The sequence below is a fragment of the Mytilus trossulus genome, chromosome 11 (genome assembly GCF_036588685.1).
Source record: "Mytilus trossulus isolate FHL-02 chromosome 11, PNRI_Mtr1.1.1.hap1, whole genome shotgun sequence".
Taxonomy (NCBI): Eukaryota; Metazoa; Mollusca; class Bivalvia; order Mytilida; family Mytilidae; genus Mytilus; species Mytilus trossulus.
Genome location: NC_086383.1, coordinates 29724348 through 29748490, shown reverse-complemented (window position 1 = coordinate 29748490; position 24143 = coordinate 29724348). Strand labels below are relative to the sequence as shown.

At 32.6% G+C, this 24143-nt stretch overlaps 2 protein-coding genes across 3 annotated transcripts; both read left to right on the top strand.

Moving 5' to 3' along the window:
• The first annotated feature begins 1380 nt into the window (after positions 1 to 1380).
• LOC134690973 (uncharacterized) lies at positions 1381 to 17949 on the top strand. Of its 2 annotated transcripts, XM_063551158.1 has the most exons (10): positions 1381 to 1431; positions 7640 to 8288; positions 9518 to 9827; positions 11223 to 11333; positions 12762 to 12932; positions 13426 to 13481; positions 14198 to 14316; positions 15628 to 15842; positions 16744 to 16914; positions 17339 to 17949. In XM_063551158.1, the coding sequence occupies exons 2-8, from the start codon at positions 7704 to 7706 to the stop codon at positions 15731 to 15733; spliced, it is 1458 nt and encodes a 485-aa protein (XP_063407228.1). In that variant the 5' UTR covers positions 1381 to 1431; positions 7640 to 7703; the 3' UTR covers positions 15734 to 15842; positions 16744 to 16914; positions 17339 to 17949. The 2 variants fall into 2 exon arrangements, with proteins under 2 accessions (XP_063407228.1, XP_063407229.1); XM_063551159.1 differs by lacking the exon at positions 1381 to 1431 and having other exon boundaries at positions 7635 to 8288.
• On the top strand, positions 15753 to 17647 carry LOC134689933 (tyrosyl-DNA phosphodiesterase 2-like). Its single transcript, XM_063549900.1, has 3 exons — positions 15753 to 15842; positions 16744 to 16914; positions 17339 to 17647. The coding sequence occupies exons 1-3, from the start codon at positions 15753 to 15755 to the stop codon at positions 17645 to 17647; spliced, it is 570 nt and encodes a 189-aa protein (XP_063405970.1).
• Positions 17950 to 24143: the final 6194 nt, after the last annotated feature.

The window sequence follows — 24143 nt, the reverse complement described above, 5'->3', positions numbered from 1 at the left end:
TTGTAAATAAAAATTGAGTTGGCTCATTGTATGATCTCACAGATCTGCCAGTAATAAGTTGTTATGGAGGTTTTTCTACATTGAAATCTTAGTATTTGTATGAGTTGTTTTTTTCTTTCCATAAACATAACTTGATGTGTGCTCTTCGAGTAAGATAAGTGCGTCAGATATCTGAAAGATTATATAAAAAGGAAAGCATAAATTATTACAAGAATTTATAGAAATAAGAAAAACGAGACAAAACTAAGAAAAAAGGGGAAAATAAAGAATACAGACTAATGTGGATACAATATAGATCAATATACCGACTGTTGGTTGCTAAACGTCAAGTGGCAAATATTTCATAGAATAGAGAGTGTACCATGTATACCTATGCTTTAATACAAAAATATAAAAAAAATGGCATTTTATAGTATGAAGATAAGAGACTATTACACGTGGTGTGTTATAACAAGGATTTGTATAGTTGTCTAACTATACAAATCCTTGGTTATACTATACAAATAGATTGATTTTGGGTTGCTTGGTTATCGTCTTGTGGTAAATAATGGTAATATTCAGGACCGAAAAAAATGACAATAAATGTAAAGATGAGGTCCAAGATTATAGGCCGTTCGGGATACATGTCGAAGAAACTATAACTCACCAGAAAATTAGGGTATATTGTATGGCTTTATGTACAACGGCCCACCTATACGGATCCCTGGGCTCTCTTAGCGCACATCGGAGAGTGGTATCCCCTATAGATCCCTATACACAAACAGTGGCTGATCCAGACCTTGTTATAAGAAGGGCACTCTACAGTCATGTTACATTGTTTCCCTATTTAATCAACCAAATTTTTCCCACGAAAAAAATCCTGTCTTAATTCTTTATTTTTTTTTGTTTACATGTGTCAAAAAAATCAGGAAAAAAGACCTGTTACAGTTTTTGATCGTTCTTTTAAAATTGCCCATCTGCAAGTTGGACAAAATAGGGTCAAACAAAATGTCAGTTTTAATAATCACATAATTTTTATACATGTAACGTTACGTTTGTATTAATTGTTTTTAAACATAATAGGGATAACAGAAGTGCTATTTATAGATATGTTCTATATTTAATTATTTGTAACGCCCCCTATAAATATCTGACCAGTCCGGTTAATCACCCCAGACGCTATATATAAATATGCGTCTGGGTTATCGAGACTAGACTTCCAACGAAGAAGATAGAAACACTCTGAAAGGGGAGATTATCATTCTATTAATACGAAAAATTATGTAGAACTTAATTTAGTAGCATTGTACACGTATTGACGATTATCTATAATATAATCATTATAAAAGGCGTATTGATTAAACGTAAAAGCTGTTATCAGCAATGTAAATGCATGTTATGTACACATCCATATACGATACGTGTCGGATTATTTCCGATACCCTTAGTCCTGTAAGTGTTGAATCTGTTTGATAGTTTCATTGTAGAATATTTTTGTAGATATTTATGAGTTCATTTGTAGACATATTCTAATCACCATTTTTGAGTTGATCATGGTGTTTGTTTGTTTTTATTTTGGCGGGATGAGTAAGACGAAAGGAAGGGGTCAGGGGTAACATCTTAATGTTAACCCAAAAAAGAATAGGCAGTACTGGATTTTGAATGTTCTGTTGATGCTACAAGGGTACATAACAATATTGAGATGCACGTGACAAGGTCGGGTATAATTAAAAGAAAGGCGAAAGAAACCAGGCTGACGTTTCATAAAGCAATAGCTAATAGTAGACTTTAGCGTGTAACTTATAACTACATGTACATAACGATTACGTGTACGTGCGTTTCATAAAGCATAAGTAGACGAATCGTTAAATTTTTCTATCGCTAGACAATCGCTATTTATTTTTAGAACGAGAATTCAAGAATATCGTTGGAGGAAAATATACTAGTAAACGACGCATATTAACGCATAAAGATAATTTTAACCCGTTTTATAAAAAAAAAAAACTGTTAAAAAACTTCAAAATTTTAATATAAATTTGATAATGAAATAAATACAATTTAACAATGATGCACGTAGCCATAAAATGGTTCTGCCTTATTTGCACAGGGAGAGAAGCTTTCAATTACTTTCTTTCATTAAAATGAAATTACGAAGACGGGCAGGGCATGGTATACATTATCCGTTACATTTATTATTAACACCTTGTACAAATATTTTTTTTTTTCGAAAATAAAAACAGTTATATAGACCAAACAAAAGTATCCGTCGCAATGATATATTACGGTCGGGATAAGGGAAGGATCTACATTTCTGTATTCTGTAATTCTTTTGACCATTTTTTTTCTATTCGTAAGAAATTATGCTTATTCTGTAAAATTCTTGTGTTTAGTTCCTGTACATGAAGAATTCCTGCTGTATCACAATTTTGACAAGATAGATCTTCTTGTCTGTATCAACGTTACGACATATAAACGTATCACGACACTATCCGCGCCCCCTTTTTCATAATCTGTCAATGAACTGTATAAAGTATACCATTTGTCAATTTTGATTAGTACAAATGTATCTGAATAAAATCAAATGGGGGAAAAACATTTAAATTTAAATATATCGGATAAGAAACAGAAGTTAAAATGACAAAGACGGCGTGCACAAAGTTGACGACAACTGTAAAATGCGCTTTTAAAAAATGTTTTATTCAACCTTGTTTCAAATATCTTAACAGGAAGGATTTTTGAAAGATAAAACATAATAGATATTTACCATTAAAATCCACATTATTAGTAAGGTTATCAAAATGCAATATATATATATATATATATATATATATAAAAATTAATAAACGAACTTAGAGAAAACGGCAAAAATATGTGTAATTTGTAACATTAAATAAGCATAAAATAGATTTTTTAACCTAAATTCTATACAAATTCAACATATATACCCACATTTTCGTACAACAGAACTTTTCGGAATCGGACAATTACGTTATACGAAATTTACCCCCTAAAAATCAAAAACGGCCGTGGTGGATGAGTATGGAACGTAGTTCGTTATGTGTAAGAAGTAGTCATTTGGAAGGACTAATATTCGAAAAAGGAAGAATCGGCAAGAACAATATGTAATTGCTATTGGTTTTTTTTAACAAATAACTCGATATTCCAAATGTAAGTATCAAGAGGTTTAAAAATCTGCAAAATATGAATTATTCGATAGTCCAGGGGCCTGGTTTTCGAAAGTATCTTATGATTAAATCATGTCTAATGATGGTTTTAGAACATGTCATAGTCGTAAAATATGTTTTCGAAGGTGTCCCAACTTAGAGAAGTGACGATTTATCATGACTTTTGTCGTAAACTTAAGACCTCTCGCGACATGACTTATGATAGTCTAATGATTTTCAACTAAAATTTTAATTACTTTTAAAAAATTTACGAAAGCCTATTAGGGTCACAATTTTGTTTTATATTTATGTCGTAATTACGAGAAAACTATCTCCTAATTACGAGATAATCATCGCGTAATTACGAGAAAACTATAGCGTAATTACGAGATAAGAATTCTTTTTTATCTCGTAATCACGAAGTATTAATTGTGTAATTACGAGATAATTATCGCGTAATTACGAGAAAACCATCGCGTAATTACGAGATGATCATTGCGTAATTCCGAGATAAAAAAACGTATCTCGTAATTACGAGTTAGTTTTCTCGTAATTACGCGATAATTGTCTCGTAATTACGCACTAGTTTTCTCGTAATTACATGTTATTTATCTCGTAATTACGAGATAAATATTTTTTTGGAGGACCCTAATTGGCTTTCGTAAGATTTGACGTTGCTGAACACTTTTACTTTTAAGTCTGTTTACAATTTCTATTTATCAATTATACTCTTTGGGAAAACCAAAATAAGTGAAATATCCCAGATATGAACTGGATTTCATGGCAGTGCTTTAGGTTTTAAGATATGAGCCAAAAACTGCATACCCACTCAATGTGAAATTATTAGCAATAGTGGCAATTTTTTAATGGATCAAATCCCAAGATTCAATTTATAAATTAGACACAACTATAAAGAACATCCAGTTAAGGTTTGATGTTTTTGGAACAGTATTTTCAGAGGAGAAGATTTTTAAAAATAATTTACGAAGAGGACATCAAGTGATGACATACGCTCACATGGCTATATTGGTTAACAAAGACTAATTTAGACTGTATGTGAAATGTTATAGCTGCAAAAACACAAGTACTTATTAATAATATCTTTTCGATCTAGACTAATATAGATCAAGATGCTATGTCGTTTCCACAAGATAGTTATCTCGTTCCTTAAGGATACTATGTCGTTTCCACAAAATAGTTATCCCGTTCCCTCAGGATACTATGTCGTTTCCACAAGATAGTTATCTCGTTCCCTCAGGATACTATGTCGTTTCCACAAGACAGTTATCTCGTTCCCTCAGGATACTTTGTCGTTTCAACAAAATAGTTATTTCGTTCCCCCCAGGATACTATGTCGTTTCCACAAGATAGTTATCTCGTTCCCTCAGGATACTATGTCGTTTCCACAAGATAATTATCTCGTTCCCTCAGGATACTATGTCGTGTCCACAAAATAGTTATCCCGTTCCCTCAGGATACTATGTCGTTTCCACAAAATAGTTATCTCGTTCCCCCCAGGGTACTATGTCGTTTCCACAAAATAGTTATCCGGTTCCCTCAGGATACTATGTCGTTTCCACAAAATAGTTATCTCGTTCCCCCTCCCCCCCCCCCCCCCCCCAGGGTACTATGTCGTTTCCACAAAATAGTTATCCCGTTCCCTCAGGATACTATGGCGTTTCTTTTTCATGAAACGAAGTATCCAGAGTGATTTTTTAAAAATACTTATTTTAATTTTTTTTTTTTTTTTTACTGGTTAATTGACTTGGTTTTCAACCTCAGTTCCAGGTAAAGTGATATGTGATTATTTTCTGAGACAAGTGCTTTTGACCATCCACAAGATCTTGTGGTCATCCGATGTTCAGTACTTCAGTACTTTGATCGTCAAAATATTTTTCTTTGTTCATATTGATATTCATTTTGCTACTTTTGTAGATAAGATATGTTTAAACTAAATGGCTTTCTTTAAATTATTTATATCGTTCTTTTCTCATTGTTTAAAACTTTAAGGCACTAGTATTATGGTTATGTTTGGTAATTGTTCCTTTGGCTATCGTACCATATCATTTTCATAGTAATAATAACATTTGCAAAAGCTTTACTATTTCATATTACTATCGAAACATTTTAAGGGGAGTTAATACCGTTCTGTGTTGTTGCATACCCGAAATTTGATTATTCAAGTTCCAATTTGATGTATATTTTTCGTCTGTAGTGTAGGTAAGGAACAAACCTATCCGAGTACATCACAGACATGTTTCTGTCATTAGGAAGGTCAACTACTGTGGATTAATTTATTTTCGTGGATTAAGGAAAAATTGCATTTTTATTGATATTTGATTTCGTGCTTTTGCCAATTTATGCATACAAAGCCTAGAGAGAGAAAAATAATTCGTTGACTTAAATTATTGGTTTATCTGTACCCACGAAAGCCATGGAAATTGGTATCCTACGATTAATGTTGAATCCAGCAAAGTGTCAAAATATCTGACAAGTGCTGTTTTTTTGAAAATAATATACCAGTATACCCTTCCAATATCTGTTTGAAAGAGTGCTGTTTTTATTTTTGCTAACAGCTAAAGATTTAGATAGTTTCTAATGCCTTCGTGGAATAAAAATTAAAAACAAAACATTAATATTATTTTAACCGGAGTAATTATAATTGGACAAACAAGCACCCCCTGTCAAAACGCGGACGTGACAGAAGACACCTTTTAGTAGCGTCAACCGTAAACGTTTGGTAGGCAATTTCATTTGTCCATGGATGGTTTGATCCAGATATTTCTTATTGTTATGTTGAAATAACTTGTTATACGTCCCAAAGCCCCAGCTTGTCTAAATCTACCAGTGCGTAATGTGAGTAGTTTATAAGGTTTTCAAATCTTTTAAAAACATTAAATTGTTGTTTAACTAAATTATACTTTTGACATCAGAAATTATTTTCGTGAAAAATTAGTTAATCCGCCGGCCAATACATCACTTTTAATTCATCATGCTTTGCATTGGCTAAAGCCAATTTTGTCCAGTATGGAACCAGTCTACGATTGACAAAGGGAAGTAATTTGTTTAAAAAGTGTGTAATAACAGAATCAAATCGGTAATTGGCAAATGGACTATTGGTAATTAAGCTGGTCCTCGCACAGTGGGTTCTCGGCTGACTACAGTACTATACTTTGTTCATAGTTTGAGTGTAGCGAATACAAGCGGATTCCAGTTTAGACTCAAGTATTGGTCGACAAAAAATAGGGGGTCCCTGACCATTTTAGCTCAAAGTATTACTGTCGTCGTGTCGAAAGAGGTATGTAAAAGGGACCGTTGGAAAATAGAGGTGTTGACCTATTTTTATCGGATAAAAAAAAAAAAAAACGTTCTATAAAACTTGTTCCAAAACTGTAATATAAAAAGCCGAAATATTGCTTCGAAGAATGAGCAAATAAAAAAACATAGGTCACCGATAAGTAAAAAAAATATTTGGCGGGAAAATGGTGAAATTGGGAGAAATGTCAATTTAAGTTCTTCACAGATACAATTAATACGAAAATAATTTGTTAGTGACAAAAGTACAATGACTTCACATTTTCAATCCATCAAAATATTTTAAAAAATAATAGTGAACGATTGTTTTATGAGTGACTTTCAAAATTATTATAGTCAAAATAAACTAACAACGCCACGACTGAAAAAGAAAAAGACAAATAAACAAACTATAGTATACAAGATCATACAATAGTTTTATCTATTTGTTACAAGTTTTTTTTTTGGTCCATGTTTTCCTGAATTGTATTAGAAATTTGTTTTTTTATGACACATACATTATAGGCTAAATGAACGCAAGTGCAAACCTCTAGAGGAAACCGGCAAAAAGACGTGCTTCGTTAGTTACACAAATTATATCCATTACTCCAAGAAAGGAAAAAATAACACAGTAAAGAAATGAATTCGTTCGGTCTATCACGAATCCATACAAGTACGGATGTGCTGTCTAAAAACCGCAAAGAAATTATCCGAGTGACTCCAATTAAAAATCATAGTGTCCTACTTTTATTTAATCTCAGGTCGGCTCTCTTGTCACTGGTTTTGTTTTAGACGCAATCGAGAGGGTGTACTTTAACATGGGAATGTACATGTATATTACAATGTGAATAATATAGCGTCGTGATAAAGACCCCTTCAATTTTTTAAAAATAGTATAAGCTGTTTTTAGCCGAAATTTAAACTGTGTTTGAACGTAAGGTTAAAAGTGATGAAAAGCAGACCAAATTTATGTTCGCGACTAACATTTAAACATGAATAAAGGATATTCTGCATTTCTATTTCAACTTGTTTTTTGTATTGCAGAGCTCAAATAACTGAGCATGTTGAACTCTGTGCTGGTTAAAAATGAAAAGAGAAGAATTGTGGAGCTTGTATGAAACGTATATTCACTCTGTACCAGTTAATGTTTTTCATCACAATTGCATGCCATAACTATACTCTTTTACCTTAATCAAATTCAGGTAGACGATCAAGAAGATCTTACAGCTGAATATATCAATTTTGTTTGAACACGTAGGACTCAAAATGGAGAAGCCAAGTAAAAAGGACGTCGAATTAGTTAACGAAATTTTGAAACAAAAAGGCAGAATGGTATTAGACAGTGAACAATTCATGCTTATAAAAACCACACTGATACCATTGCCTGAAGTTGTAAGTTTGTCTAATCTTCTAGAACTTGCCAAAAGCTCAATGATAAGGATACAAATAGCATACAACGAGAACACAAACAAATATTATGTTAACCCTGAGTTCTTGAAGTCCTCAGAGTTATTGCAGGCAGTTTGTTCTTCACTACCTTGTTATGATTTTTCGCTTGAGAAGTCAGAGTTGATTAAAGAAATTGAACAGTATGAACAAGAGTTTAAGATAATAGAAATATTTTCGGACGTTTCAATTGAACTTTTGAAAATTGGAGACAGTACAGAATTTCCAGGCATGCAAGATGAACATATCAAATCATTGAATACATTTTTGTCATATTTGGTCCATACGTCAGAGGATGACCGTGAGTTGTGTAACAAAATAGCACAACTGACAGAGTTCTTAAAAGCAGTCACTAAAAAACTTGAGCTGTGGAGAGAGCCTTACCTCAGTAAAAGAAGCATGCAGGTAATTCAAAATATTAACAAAAAAATCAACGAAAAAATAATGATATCTCTTTGTCAATGTTTGTGAATAAAAACATTTTTTTTCATGTCATTTTATATACCTAATTTTTAAATGTACACCCTTTACTCGAAACGAACACTTGATTGATAATGCTGAATTGTAAATCATAATGATTGCAATTTTCGGAACAGCCGAAATTATCAACGAAACGAACAGTTCTGTTATCAATGTTGACCGAAAATGATATGTGTACTTAAATCTATCTTTGATGGTTAAACTAAGATTTAAAACACCCTCTTTGATCTCCAATCAGTGTTAGGTTTCTATGAAATACAAAGATGACCTACATTGTATAACTGTAAATCGACAATAATTGAAATCATTGTTATATGTACACGTCCATATAAGAAGGGTTCTCTGAATTTTCTATATATATTGAGTTAATAGCTAACTTTTTCACATTATGACATGTATGACACTCGCCTTTGATTTATTGCTTGTTTTCAGATACATTTTACTTACCCTTCCGGAGCACCTGAGATCACCACCCTTTTTGGTGGTGTTCGTGTTGTCAATTCTTTAGTTTTCTATGTTGTGTCATGCGTACGATTGTTTGTGTTTTTGTGTTTTTTTCATTTTTAGCCATGGTGTTGTCAGTTTATTTTAGATTTATGAGTTTGACTGTCCATTTGGTATCTTTCGTCCCTCTTATATACAGTTTCACAAATATTTTTTTTTTCGTCAAATAGTAACATATAGATATTTAGGTCAATCATCGATTTTGATAAATCATTATGATGTTAGCGTAACATATTAAATGATGATTCTTAGTAACTATTATTTACGTAGTCAATATGGATCTCTTGGTACTTGTAAGTCAATTTAAACATGTTAAAGATTTATTTCACAGTTTGTGTTGTTTCGGTTTTCGATTTTTATGTCAGTTGTGTTTTTTTAGTATTAGTTGTCTTTTTGTTATTTTCTGTTTTAGCCATGGCGGTGTCAGTTTATTTTTGATTTTTGAATTTGAATGTTTAACTTCCAAGTAATTTTTGAATTTTTCTACTTCCGTGTTGTTAAAAATATATAATTGTATTTATTTTGCCATACAATTTTATTAAACGCATTTATAATGTTCCTCTTGTAGCTTTTGCAACTCGATTTTTTTTTTTTTTTTTTTTTAAATATACAGTTGTATACTGAAACTCTCATATATATTTATTTCTAAGATACAGGAAGGTGAAGATATCCTAGAACTACTCTTCCGTTTGCTGTATATAGTAACCATGTTTGAAGAAAACATTCAAAGAATTCGGGATGTAAAATGTATTGAAACAATGACACCTTATCTAAATTCGGAGGACAATGGAATTCGGCTTCTCAGTTTAGCAGTTCTGAGTAATGTAGCGAATGAATCTGAAATTCAGGCTTTAAAAAGCAATGATGGCATCATTAGGTATTTGGTATGGGCAGTTTCCATGGCACTTAAGACTGAATGTGAAGTGTGGGACATCTGGTCACTAACAGAGCTAGCAAAAAGTAAGAATAACTAACTTAACGTAAATCACGATTCACAGAAAATAAATTTCCATAATCACGGATCACGAAAATAGAAAAATTAAAAAAAATCTGTAGAAAAACGGATCACGGTAGCGAAAATGCTCCTATCACGAAGAACGAAAATAACCCACCAGGCCTCTTTAAGGCCTTATTAATAATGAATTATTAAAATGAAATACATGTTAGAAACGAAAAAGGAGATCATTGCAATTATTTTTTTTCTTTTAGATTGATTATTCTTCCCTATTGATTTCTTTTCTTAATTAATAACTTTTCTCAATTAATAACTTTTCTCAATTAATCATTCTCATCAATTAGTTACTCGTCTCAAGTAATTCCTCTTTTCATACATTGTACCTAATACTCTAAGTCTTTTCATACATTGTACCTAATACTCTTTTCATACATTGTACCTAATACTCTAAGTCTTTTCATACATTGTACCTAATACTCTAAGTCTTTACATACATTGTACCTAATACTCTTTTCATACATTGTACCTAATACTCTAAGTCTTTTCATACATTGTACCTAATACTCTAAGTCTTTTCATACATTGTACCTAATACTCTTTTCATACATTGTACCTAATACTCTAAGTCTTTTCATACATTGTACCTAATACTCTAAGTCTTTTCATACATTGTACCTAATACTCTTTTCATACATTGTACCTAATACTCTAAGTCTTTTCATACATTGTACCTAATACTCTAAGTCTTTTCATACATTGTACCTAATACTCTAAGTCTTTTCATACATTGTACCTAATACTCTTTTCATACATTGTACCTAATACTCTTTTCATACATTGTACCTAATACTCTAAGTCTTTTCATACATTGTACCTAATACTCTAAGTCTTTTCATACATTGTACCTAATACTCTTTTCATACATTGTACCTAATACTCTTTTCATACATTGTACCTAATACTCTTTTCATACATTGTACCTAATACTCTTTTCATACATTGTACCTACTACTCTTTTCATACATTGTACCTAATACTCTTTTCATACATTGTACCTAATACTCTAAGTCTTTTCATACATTGTACCTAGTAATACTCTTTTCATACATTGTACCTAATACTCTTTTCATACATTGTACCTAATACTCTAAGTCTTTTCATACATTGTACCTAATACTCTAAGTCTTTTCATACATTGTACCTAATACTCTTTTCATACATTGTACCTAATACTCTTTTCATACATTGTACCTAATACTCTTTTCATACATTGTACCTAATACTTTTTTTAATGAAAGTTACTGAAAGTAAAGAAGTGGCCATACTGACATTATCAACCTTTACCTGTTTTCTTCAGCTTTTCAATGTTATGATTCGTTCTATATGGGTTTTTTTTACAGTTGTAAAACAGGTGGCCAGAAATGATACAAACCGAAGATTATTGATACAACATGGTGTAGTTCCACTCCTTGTTGAAATTGCAGAACAAGGGGAAACAGAAGAACAATATGGTAAAAAATACTCTCTTTACGCTTTTTAAGTTTTCGTACATTAAGGATTTGGTTATTCATGTTATAATTTAAGTGTTTTTTTTGTTGTCATATAAAACACCTTTAGATTGCCATTCAAATAATTTGTTTTTGGTGTTCTTGACAAAGGTAAATCCAGAAAAGAGCGTTGGTCGCACGAAATACAAAAATATAAAATGTTTATGAAGAAAGAAAAAGAATTTGTATTATTATTACCAATAAGACAACTATCCACAAGAGACCAAAAATGACACAGAAATTAACAGCTATATGTCACCGTACGGCCTTCAACAATGAACAAAGCCCATACCGCATAGTCAGCTTTAAAAGGCCCCGAAATGACAATGTAAAACAATTCAAACGAGAAAACTAACGGCCAGTTTATGTCAAAAAACAGTAAACGAAACACTGTTTATCAACATAAGAATATCGTTTCGGGGTCTTTAATAGCTGACTATGCGGTATATGCTTTTTTCATTGTTGAAGTCGGTACGGTAACTTATAGTTGTTAATTTCTGTGTCATTTTGGTGTCTTGTGGATAGTTGTCTCATTGAAATTCTTACCACATCTCCTTTTTTAATACACATGTATGATTTACAGCAACAATTGACAACCAAAGATTTGCAGGCTCTTAACTTGGACCAGACACATACATAATGTATAACCTGGTACAATGGTGAACAAAACAAACTGTGTACAAGCTATAAAAATCAGGTCGATACAAAGAAGGAAAACAATTTACAAAAACACAGACCTGATATGACAGTATTTTTAAACGTGTTTACAATAAAAAGGACACCAAGCATATACGAAAGTAGTCGCATTCACTAGCAGCTAGTTCAAAGCAAATAAGACTAATACAACAATCATGTATCTTACTATACTTTAGTATCAATCAGCACATATCCCGAATGCAATAGTTTATTCACATAAGGGTAAAGATGCCATTAATAGCCAGAGAAAAAAACATAATATTGTGCAATATAAACAGTTACGGAGAGAGAACTTGTTTTGTTATATTCATCAATTTGGATGAGTGTGGGGGCGGATGAGACATTCAAAGAATAGTAATATACATTGTATTTTGAATTATGCAAAACATGTTTTAGAGGGCTCTGCAACTTAACATAATCACTTGATTACTTAATAATTTTACATAAAGTCTACATGAACTGCAGTTTTGATCATATATATATTGCTTTACGGGTTTTGACAATGGAAGTAACGTGATGAAAATAATTAAAAAAAACCAATAGTAATAACTGTAAGTTAAATATTGTTATTTTCGGATGGTAAACAATGCAATCCTTGTCTTGATTTTTCTTAAATGTTTGCCCGATATCGTAAATGTAACCTTTATAAAAAAAAAATGCAGTGAAACATTCTATAGTATTAGATATATTTTACAGAAGCTGTTTATAGTCTCTCGAATCTATCACTTGACAGCCAGAGCAAATCACAAATGATCAAGACGAAACATTGGAAAATTATTGAAACCCTAGAAAAACTGGCTAAATCACCAGAAGAAGCCGTTCAAAAAATCAGCAAGGAGGCTTTGTGTACACTACACAACAATCAGAGTATGTGCAATTACTACATGTACAAAATTGTGCTTTACAAAAGATTTTGTTTACAATTTATAGCTCGAAAGTTAGTGTTGTCCGTTTGAAGTCAAGTGATTTCACAGGTAAATACACAGTTTGAAAGTTTGAATTCTGACGTTAATCTATTATATTTTGATGAAAAGAAGAGCGTTTCTACTTAGTTAAACGTTAACTTCCTCGTGCGAAATTGGTCTTTGGGTATATTTAGGTCATTTTTAGTCATATAGCTGTTGAACTAAACATACGTTTATGTACATCCTTGGCATTTAGATATTCGACACGAGGTTAATCTAGAAAAGTGAAATTGAGTGTGTTGTTAATGGACGCCAAGAGGCTATGACTCAACACAATGTATAGCCTGTTGGTTGATATTTCTTAAAATGAATTATCTAAGGTGTTAGTTTAAATATGTTGATATTGATGATATTTGCACTATAGGATAAATAAAAACATATTGCTATTTTAACAGCACAACTAACCGAATGCTTACAAGAAGTCACATCGGAGGAATCTAATAGCAAGCAGGTAAGCATATTTAGAGCTTCAGTATAATAAGATGGCAAATTTTCAATGACCTCAGGCATGAAACAGAACTTACATATATCAGTGTGTCCATATATAATGGATAGTTTTCCATTTTGATTCACAAATACTTTATGCGTCTAGAGTGAAGGTAACATATTCCAAAATATGAATAACGAGCATTGTCATAATTTTATGATTTGTCTGCAAAAAGAATGAAAAGCAGTAGAATATCTGTTCAGGACCATATGAGTATTTGGACCATATGAGTATGGTTCGACCGACTATATTTGCCCTGGTTAGAATTTATATAGTATTTAATTAAATTTGCTCTATATCAGTATATGGAAGAAGAGTATCGATAAAAACTTTTCTTATATCACATATATTGTCTAATATCGCTCGTTGGTATCAGAAAAGTTTTTATCGAATCGCTTCTTCCATAGACTGTATATGTTAGGTTCCAAAACCTATATATGTGTGTCATGACCCCTACAGAAATCACATTACCGTGACATCAGTATTTTAATAATTTGTAAATCAAGGATAGAAAACTAATAATTTTCAATTTGACATTACCTGACTTTAAAAAATGCAAAAGTTATAGCTTCAACTCAAAGCAAAAATTAAATTCTTATTTTACCCTGTCATTTACTCTAATGATACCGCTATTACATCCGTCTATCTTATCTTTATATATACATATGACATACATTCAGAGTACATCTGATGAAGAATCGTCACCAGAAGAAATTAAATTGTTATCATGGAACATCGAAGGTCTTTCTAGCGTTAACATCAAGGAACGGACAAGTGATGTAATCGCATTCATAAACAGGTAAGTATTCCCTATGATAAAAATTAATTTAATAGTAGTTGCAAAAGAGGGCCGAAAGATACCAGAGGCACATTTGAAAACACTTAAGCCAAGTTAAGGGGGCTCGCGGGTATGATTCATTTTTTTTTAAATATAATATTTCGCTATATATTTTCTATATATTAACTTAATCATATACAAATGTATATGCTTAATAGAAAAATGAATTAAAACCTGCATTCGAAAGAAGCAAACATTTTTGTTAATGTCCTTTTTTTCTGTTGAACTAATAGGAGAAATATTGGTAATATCGAAATAAAAAAGAACTAAATTACAGAAATCGCTTAAATTTCACAACTATTTAGTTTATATATACAACTTATTTGAAAACAATAATAAAAAAAATATAGGTCACCGATGAGTTAAAAAAAATATTTTAATTTTAATGCCCAAAAATGGCATTGTTGTCACAAAGGCAGATAATTTGGAGCTTTTTCAGTGACATAAACATTTTAAATACTAGTCATCTGTGGCCAAACCGAATCGATTTGTTTGGTTGATTTTTGTACCAGATCATAAAGTAATAACTAATAGTGTAATAAATAAAATTTGTAATAAAAAAACAAATGTTTAATTTTTGCTAACATTTTTGTACCCGCGAGCTTCCTTAAATTCTAAGGGACGACATCAAAAGTTCAATGAAGGATAAAAAAAACTTAATTCACATAGTTTTTTCACTGACCCCCCCCCCCCCCCCCTCTTAACTTAATTTGGGAAAAATTGATTGACCAATAGGGATATAAGTAAAAACAATTTGGATTAACAAAACTTGCAGCAATGTTGATCCCCCCCCACCCCCAAACTATTTGATTTAAGTTTTTTATCCTACATCGATCTGGTCGTTTAGATTTTGACATATTGTAAAGATTCCTGTTTATTGTTAAAGTCTAAAATTTGACATTTTGATGTTGTCAGTTAGTCCTTTCATCTCTGCGTCTAACATCAACTTCTTATCTACATTCTTTCATAACAAAAGCAGCTTGTAGTCCGAATTTATTATAGTTTCCTATACTAGACTTTTATTAATAAAGATATAATTGTAAAATTAAACCATTGTAGGCCAAAGTACGGTCTCCAACATTTATCCTTGGCTCACATTGAACAGCAAGCTATAAAGGGCCCCAAAAGTGACAGTCATGTGTAAAAGCATTCAAAAGGGAAAACCAGTAGTCTAATATATATACATGTATAAAACGAGAAACGAGAGCCACTTTATGAACCACATCAACACACGAAAACTACTAAAACAGTTATACTTAATTTTGATTGTAGTGAAAGACCTGATGTAATCTTTCTACAGGAAGTCATTGTTGATACGTTGGAGATGCTGTCCAGGAGGTGTCTAGATAGATTATACGTTCATAGAATCAGCTGTTGAAAGTTATTTCACCGTCATAATGGTGAAACACAAGGTTGCACAGGTTACGGACTCGAAAATCATTCCTTTTACTAGCAGTACACAGGGAAGAACGTTACAAAAAGTTGAGGTACAGAAAAAAAATGGATGATATTTTGAAATTTGAGCTCGCTTACCCCTCTTTCCCCAGCTTTTAAAAGGGCTCGTGTTGCTTAGTCTTTCGTTTAATATGTTGTGCCTTGTGTAGATTTTCTGTTTGTCTTTATCTGTTTTAGCCATGGCGTTGTCAGTTTATTGTCGATCTATCATGAGTTTGAATGTCTCTCTAGTATATTTCGCCCCTCGTTTTATGGGGTTCGTGTTGTTTATTCTTTAAATTTCCATGTTGTGCCATGTGTCTTATTGTTTGTCTGTTTGTCTTTTTTCATTTTTAGCTATGGCGTTGTCAGTTCATTTTAGATTTATGAGTTTGACTGTCCCTTTGGTATTTTTCGTCCCTCTTTTTAACAAGTTTGAAAATTTGAATAATTTGTTCGTTAAACAGTTCATAGTTTCCACACTATACCATGTTTTATCCAGAGCTCGACTTAGGTTAACTTTCTAGTTTTCAAATCATATTTACTTAAATATCAAAGATTAAGGCAGGTCATTTTTTAATAAATCATAGTAGGAAGATGCAAGCATTAATAAAGGCAACAGTATTACACCGCTATTCAAAACTCATAAATCGATAGAAAAAAAAACAAATACGGGTTACAAACTGAAATTGAGGGAAACGCATTAAATATAAGAGAAGAACGACACAACATTAAAATGTAACACACATAGAAACGAACTAAGAATAAGACATGAAATTCTTTAATGTCAAGTAGATCGAAAGTCATAAAAAAACAATGAAACATTTTTATGTTAATTTCTTGCAACAAATGGAAAATGAAACGGTATTATATATTCTTAATTAAAATGTACTCGTTTTCAAAGATTTCACTAATATAATCACGCCAAACAAACTATCAATATATCTATTTTAGTGTACAATAAAAGCTTTACCTTGCGTGTTGATGACATCACATTTGGAAAGTATGAAAACCCATAGCGATGAAAGGAAACATCAGATGAAAAGAGCTCTACACCATGTGGTAAATGCTAGTCGAGACAGGACTGTTCTTTTTGGCGGAGACTTTAACATTAAAGACAGAGAAGTAATTAATGAGGATTTAAATTATAATTAAAACAAATTGGAAGCTGCTGCCATGTCAGAACTGCAGCCGGTCCATTGGGTGTATTTTGTTCCAAATGAAGCGACATTCTTGAATCCATGGGATTTTAAGTATAGAATAATATATGTAAAATGTAAATTGTTCCCAATACTAATGATGCTCTAACCCATGTATAGTTTACCTAAGCTGAATTTGGCATTTTTTTCTGTTGGAAATTTGGGTCATCAATGCTTTCCATATTTCACTTGCTTAGGCCTTTAAACTAGTGCGTCACTGATGAGTATACTGATTCATTGTTCATTTTGTTTTAACAGAACATCTAACATGTCTAATTTGTCTTAAAATGTGTCTGTTATTACTGTGAATTTCATATTATTTTTGATTATCATAAGTATTTTACTTGTAGATACGTGAAATGAAGGGACTTCCTAAAGGTGTCCTGGACCTTTGGATAGAAACTGGAAGGAACAAAGACACACAGTTTACGTGGGACACATCTATCAACACAAATCTGAAATTTGCTGAAAATCAAGACTTCAAACCTAAAATTAGATTCGATCGCATTTATATGAGACATCCAAAAACAGAACCCGTTATATCTCCAGTGTCGTTTCAGTTGATTGGTCAAGAAAAAATTCCCACTTGTGATTGTTTCCCTAGTGATCACTGGGGTATTCTTGTACATTTTGACATAAACAAAAGTAATACAAAATAGTCAGAATGCTACCACATACAATGTACATATTGACTGAACTCTTTTTTTGTCATGCAATGATCGAACAGTTACATTAGGTTTCGTAATGTGGCCGTCGATGATTTACTGCACTGTGATAAGCAGTATAGTGACGCTTGTACATTTAAGCGCTTTTATGCGCGTCGAACTACTATTACTTCTAGTTGTCAGTAATACTGCACCATGTTGACGTTGTTGTTCAGTGATGGGATTAACGGTATTAAATGTACAAAAAATGTAAGCAGATGCGATATAACTTCGAAAATAAAGTTGTATTATATACTCCAGTACAAGACGAAGTATATTTAAACTGCATTAAGCAATAGATTATGGATATTTCAGTGCATATATCTATTCCAGATTTGAGTTTTTGAGGTTTTAAAAATTATGAGGCCAATCACATGTTGATGGTGGTATTTATCTTTCTTAACCCAGTCGTGTCCGGACATTAATTGACTACGTCTTAAAAGTAATGGTATATTCAAACAAATAAAAGGGTTTCAAGTGGTTTCAATATGATCGTTGACAAATCTAGTTGTGTTTTGTCCAGATTGACTCAATTTTGATTTGATTACGTTCATATTTAAATTGTCATACTATTTTTTTAATTATGCGCCGGTAAATAGTTGTCTTAGTAACTTTCTAATTGTGTTTTGTCGGCCTTTTGGTGTGTGAATTGACATGTATACTGTTGTAAATTATCAGTGAAATTAAAAATAATAAATATGGGAACAAATGACTTGTATTGAATTTGAATTATTGAATAGAGAAAGAAAAAAACGAGGATGGAAAAAGAAAAGACAACAGCCGCTTACAGATAATTGAGAACAATAAGAAACCATCGATGACCTTGGAAATTGAATATCGCCTTGTTTTACTGAATAGCAATCTTTTGAATACTTCATCTAGTCATTTTGACCATACTACAACATACATATAACTAAATCCTGATCTTTTACGCTTGTTCTACATGTAAAGCATGAAGAAAAACACGTATTATTTTCTAATAATATTTTCTTTAAATGTGGAATGGAACATTATTCAAGGCATTACAATAATGTTTACGCTACCAATTTTACTGCTGCAGCTAATTTACATATCAACAAAGTATTTCGATATAGTACGTTATTCTCGAGGATAAATCTTTAGAAAGTCAAAAAACAATTACAAAATGTTAAACAGCTTGATAAAACCTACATACGAGGATATTTTGTAAGGGAGCCTTAGGCTATTCGTCATAACTTCGTTTTTGAAAGTGCTTCGCAAATGTTTTTTTCGAGCTCCACAAATAAGTCTTGTGTAGACGTAAAACATCCCAAATATAAGCCTGGTTTCTTTTATTGATTTTTTTCAAAAAAACTAAGGATTTTCTTATCCCAGGTATAGATTACCTCAGCCGTATTTGGCACAACTTTTTGTGAATTTTGGATGCTCAATGCTCTTCAACATTTTACTTGTTTGGCTTTATAAATGTTTTGATATGAGCGTCACTGATGAATCTTATGTAGACAAAACGCGCGTCTGGCGTACTAAATTATAATCCTGGTACCTTTGATAACTATTATAAGTTTTCACAACCACGGGATTGTACAACTAGCTGCTGAAGGATGAGGGTCTGAATGTGGGTTACAGAATAGAGTGCAGTGCGCAAAATGTACACATTAATGCGTTCAAAGACAATGCATAGAAAAAATAGGGAAAGAAATATAGAATAGCGAATAATGGAGTGCTAAAATATAGAGAACAACATATTACAAAATAAATATTACCTTAATATTAATACACACAGAAACACAAAGAGACTGGGGAAACTAAATGTGTTTGCGACCGTGAAACATAATTTGGACTTACAGTGCCAATTGTCAGGCAGCAACTTTACATGTTATTTAAGGGGGTTCGCGGGTCTAAATCATTTATATAGGATTTCTCTAAATTTTTCTATAAATGAACTTTATCTTATAGTTAACAGAAAAATAAAATAAAAAAGTGGGGTCACCGTTCATTTGCGCTCACAATCTGCCTTCGAAAGAAGCATACATTTTTGTAAAAGTGGTTTTTTTTCTGTTGAAGTAATAGGAGAAATAAAGTTAATATCGAAATAAGAAAAGAAATTTATTACAGAAATTGCTCAAATTTTACAATAATTTAGTATAAGTACAGCTTATATGGAAATTATATTAAAAAATATAGGTCACCGATGAGTTGAAAAAGATATTTCAATTTTAAAGCCAAAAAATGCATTTTTTCCACCAAAGGGAGATAATTTGGAACTTTTTCAATGATGTATACATTTCAAAAGTCATCTGGGACCAATACAAATTGATTGCTTTGAATGATTTTTGTACCATACGATAAAGTAACAACTACAAAAGGTAACAAATCAAATTTGTAATGAAAAACAAATGTTTATTTTTTTTCTGAAATTTTTATACCCTCGAGCCTCCTTAAGGAATGCATAGTGGGCTATTTAACAGTGTGCACCACATTTTTTATGTTATTTCGAATAGACAGAAAAAAATATTTCAGTAATATCTTATGATTAAAATCTAAATTCCATGTTAAACCGTAGAAAACCATGAAAATACGTTGATGACGTCACGGTCACATGACTAAATTATGTCTATGGGTTCATAACAAAATAACGTCAGCCAATCAGAATACGCGTTACATCCAAAATTGAATTATAGCATTATATATAGTATATATATTTTTTTTATATAGATTAGACCGTTGGTTTTCCCGTTTGAATGGTTTTACACTAGTAATTTTGGGGCCCTTTATGCTTGTTGTTCGGTGTGAGCCAAGGCTCCGTGTTGAAGGCCGTACTTTAACCTATAATGGTTTACTTTTTAAATTGTTATTTGGATGGAAAGTTGTCTCCTTGGCACTTTCACCACATCTTCCTATATCTATATAACTTTTGTTAATCCAACGATCAACAACATAAATATAAAGAACTACTCTAGTGTGGTCATCGTTCGGCCTTCAACAACAAGCTTTACATATAAAAGATTCACAGATGAAAAATGTGAAATAATATATTGTGTTCCTTGAATTAACAAATGCAAAATGAGAGGGGTAGAGGGCAATACCTTTTTATACTATAAAAAAAGAAGATGTGGCATGATTGCCAATGCATGAGACAACTATCCACAAAAGACCAAAATGACACAAACATTAACAACTATAGGTCACCGTACGGCCTTCAACAATGAGCAAAGTCCATACCGCATAGTCAGCTATAAAAGGCCCCGATAAGACAATGTAAAACAATCCAAACGAGAAAACAAACGGCCTTACTTATGTATATATATAAAAATATATGGCCACCGAAAGCTCTTTTTTTGAGAGCCCAGGTGGTCGTGTGGTCTAACGGGACGGCTGCAGTGCAGGCGATTTGGTGTCACGATATCACAGTAGCATGGGTTCGAATCCCGGCCAGGGAAGAACCAAAAATTTGCGAAAGCAAATTTACAGATCTAACATTGTTGGGTTGATGTTTAGACGAGTTGTATATACATTATGTACACAGCCATGTATCACCATCATTGATGGCGATCCGATGGATACATCTGTTGTAGGGTTGTCACTGACTCAGACGTACTTATGAATATAATTATTTTCTGTGACTGTATCTTACATTAATTTGTAGGATCCTTTACTATAGATAATTTAGCTGATCTGTAACAATAACATCTTCATGCCTTATATATCATGTACTGTAGTACGCCGCTAGATTAAAACTGACGTGGAAAGGTAACATATGGCCACCGAAAGCTCTTTTTTTGAGAGCCCAGGTGGTCGTGTGGTCTAGCGGGACGGCTGCAGTGCAGGCGATTTGGTGTCACGATATCACAGTAGCATGGGTTCGAATCCCGGCCAGGGAAGAACCAAAAATTTGCGAAAGCAAATTTACAGATCTAACATTGTTGGGTTGATGTTTAGACGAGTTGTATATACATTATGTACACAGCCATGTATCACCATCATTGATGGCGATCCGATGGATACATCTGTTGTAGGGTTGTCACTGACTCAGACGTACTTATGAATATAATTATTTTCTGTGACTGTATCTTACATTAATTTGTAGGATCCTTTACTATAGATAATTTAGCTGATCTGTAACAATAACATCTTCATGCCTTATATATCATGTACTGTAGTACGCCGCTAGATTAAAACTGACGTGGAAAGGTAACATATGGCCACCGAAAGCTCTTTTTTTGAGAGCCCAGGTGGTCGTGTGGTCTAGCGGGACGGCTGCAGTGCAGGCGATTTGGTGTCACGATATCACAGTAGCATGGGTTCGAATCCCGGCCAGGGAAGAACCAAAAATTTGCGAAAGCAAATTTACAGATCTAACATTGTTGGGTTGATGTTTAGACGAGTTGTATATATATATATATATATATATAAAAAATGAACGAAAAACAAATATGTAACACATAAACAAACGACAACCACTGAATTACAGGCTCCTGACTTGGGACAGGCACATACATAAATAATGTGGCGGGGTTAAACATGTTTGCGGGATCCCAATCCTCCCCCTAAACTGGGACAGTGATATAACAGTACAACATAAGAACGAACTATAAAAATCCGTTGAAAAAGGCTTAACTCATCAGATGGACAAAAAATACAGGTGGACGTGGCCGGGTACTTATACATCCCGATACAATAAGACACAATGAACAGATCTGAGAGAACTCGCAGTTATCTGACAGCTGGTTCAAAGCCACTAACAATTATACTAACCTGTTTTGGCCTTTGCCAAGCTTGTGCTAACTGATATAAATTAAAACGTTTAACTGTGTTCAACCCACTGTGTTAATTAACTGTTGTCAACATTTTTGCATTTTTTGTTAACTGTTTTGGCCAAAATCGAGGTGTTGTTAGTTGTTTACAGACCACCTATTGTCCTCCCCCCCCCCCCCCCCCTCTAAAAAAAAACCGAAAAAAGGGACAATTTTACTTGTAAAGATTATAAGTTATAAGACGTCAAATCCTATATGTTAAACACTATAACAATAGCTAATCGGTCGCCCTGATAACTCCATATAGGTGAAGAATTATAGTGAAAATGTATGTCTTTGTGCAAAGTACACTAATTTTCTTGTTGCAGTACACCTGTTACTCCCTTCATTTATGTCGACCTATCCTGAAGAACCTATAACTACTGTTAATTGTTTCTCGTTCTTAATATACAATATACGTGAAATACTTGCCACTGGAGGACATTCAAGCATTTATCAATAAATCAACTTGATAACAGTTAATTAAAATACTTTGCACTTGCTTCCTCTATCGACTTATTGTTTTTGGCCTGGGAGGCGGAATTGTCATTTTTACAATGCATCCTTAAAAATTGAACTTGAATTTTACCTAGTTAATTGGTCTTGTTTTTTTCCTATTACAGTTTTGATTAGTCGATCTATATATTAGTTTCAAGATAATAAACAAAACACAATTACTGGTAAACAAATTGTCAGTAAAGGGCAGTAACTTCAATCGGAGTCGACTGAAGATTTCGACCATTTAACTTATTCGACTTGTTAATTGGTCATTTTCATAAAAATAAATAAAAAATACAAAGATGTGGTATGATTTCTCATGAGATAACTATCACCAAATTTCAAATGAAGTGGATGTTAGTAATTTGAGGCAACTGTACGTTCATCAACAATGAGAAAACCCCATATCGTATATCGTCGTATACAAAACTTCCCCAATATGAACCAATGACAGTCATTTATTAGATAGGTCTATTAACACTTTCTCTTATAGTATATAAAATTTGAGACAAACACGGAAAAACTGGTAAAAATCGCCATTAAGGGCAATAACGCCAATAAAGAGTTGTCACACGAGTTTGACAATATTGGTAACTCATTTGTAGACCTTATACTGTCTTAATATAGAATCGATTTTGCTGTTTTAAGTTTTGTTCAGTTTGCAATTCAAGTCACAAGCAAGTTAACCACTAACACTGTGTAAAAATCATCATTGAAGACCAATTACTCTAGTAATGAGTCATATCGGCCGATTTCACCCATTCGATTTATTTGCGTATATTGTCTTGCTGTATTTGAGATACATATAATCTGGTACTTTTTTACTAGTATGCTGAATAGTTCTACATGTATTCGTTAAAATCATTTATCATGAAGGTTAAGGATGTATTTTAAGTTTTAGGCGAAGTTTTCGAATTTGTGACTCCTTATTGTTGACGTTTTTTTTTCATACGATACAAGGTAAAATATTTTGCCCCATAACACTTATTTTTTTATGGCATAATTATGGATTATCGTTGATTATCTCAACGAGATTGATTTTCTCGCTTGAGCTGGTACGGCAAAAGTGAGAAAAGCAATCGAGTCGAGATGACCAATGATAATCTGTTGATCGCTATTTTTTCCTATGACGACGTTGTCAATTTCAATGTCAATTTCGTTAGCAACACCACGGGGCCTGC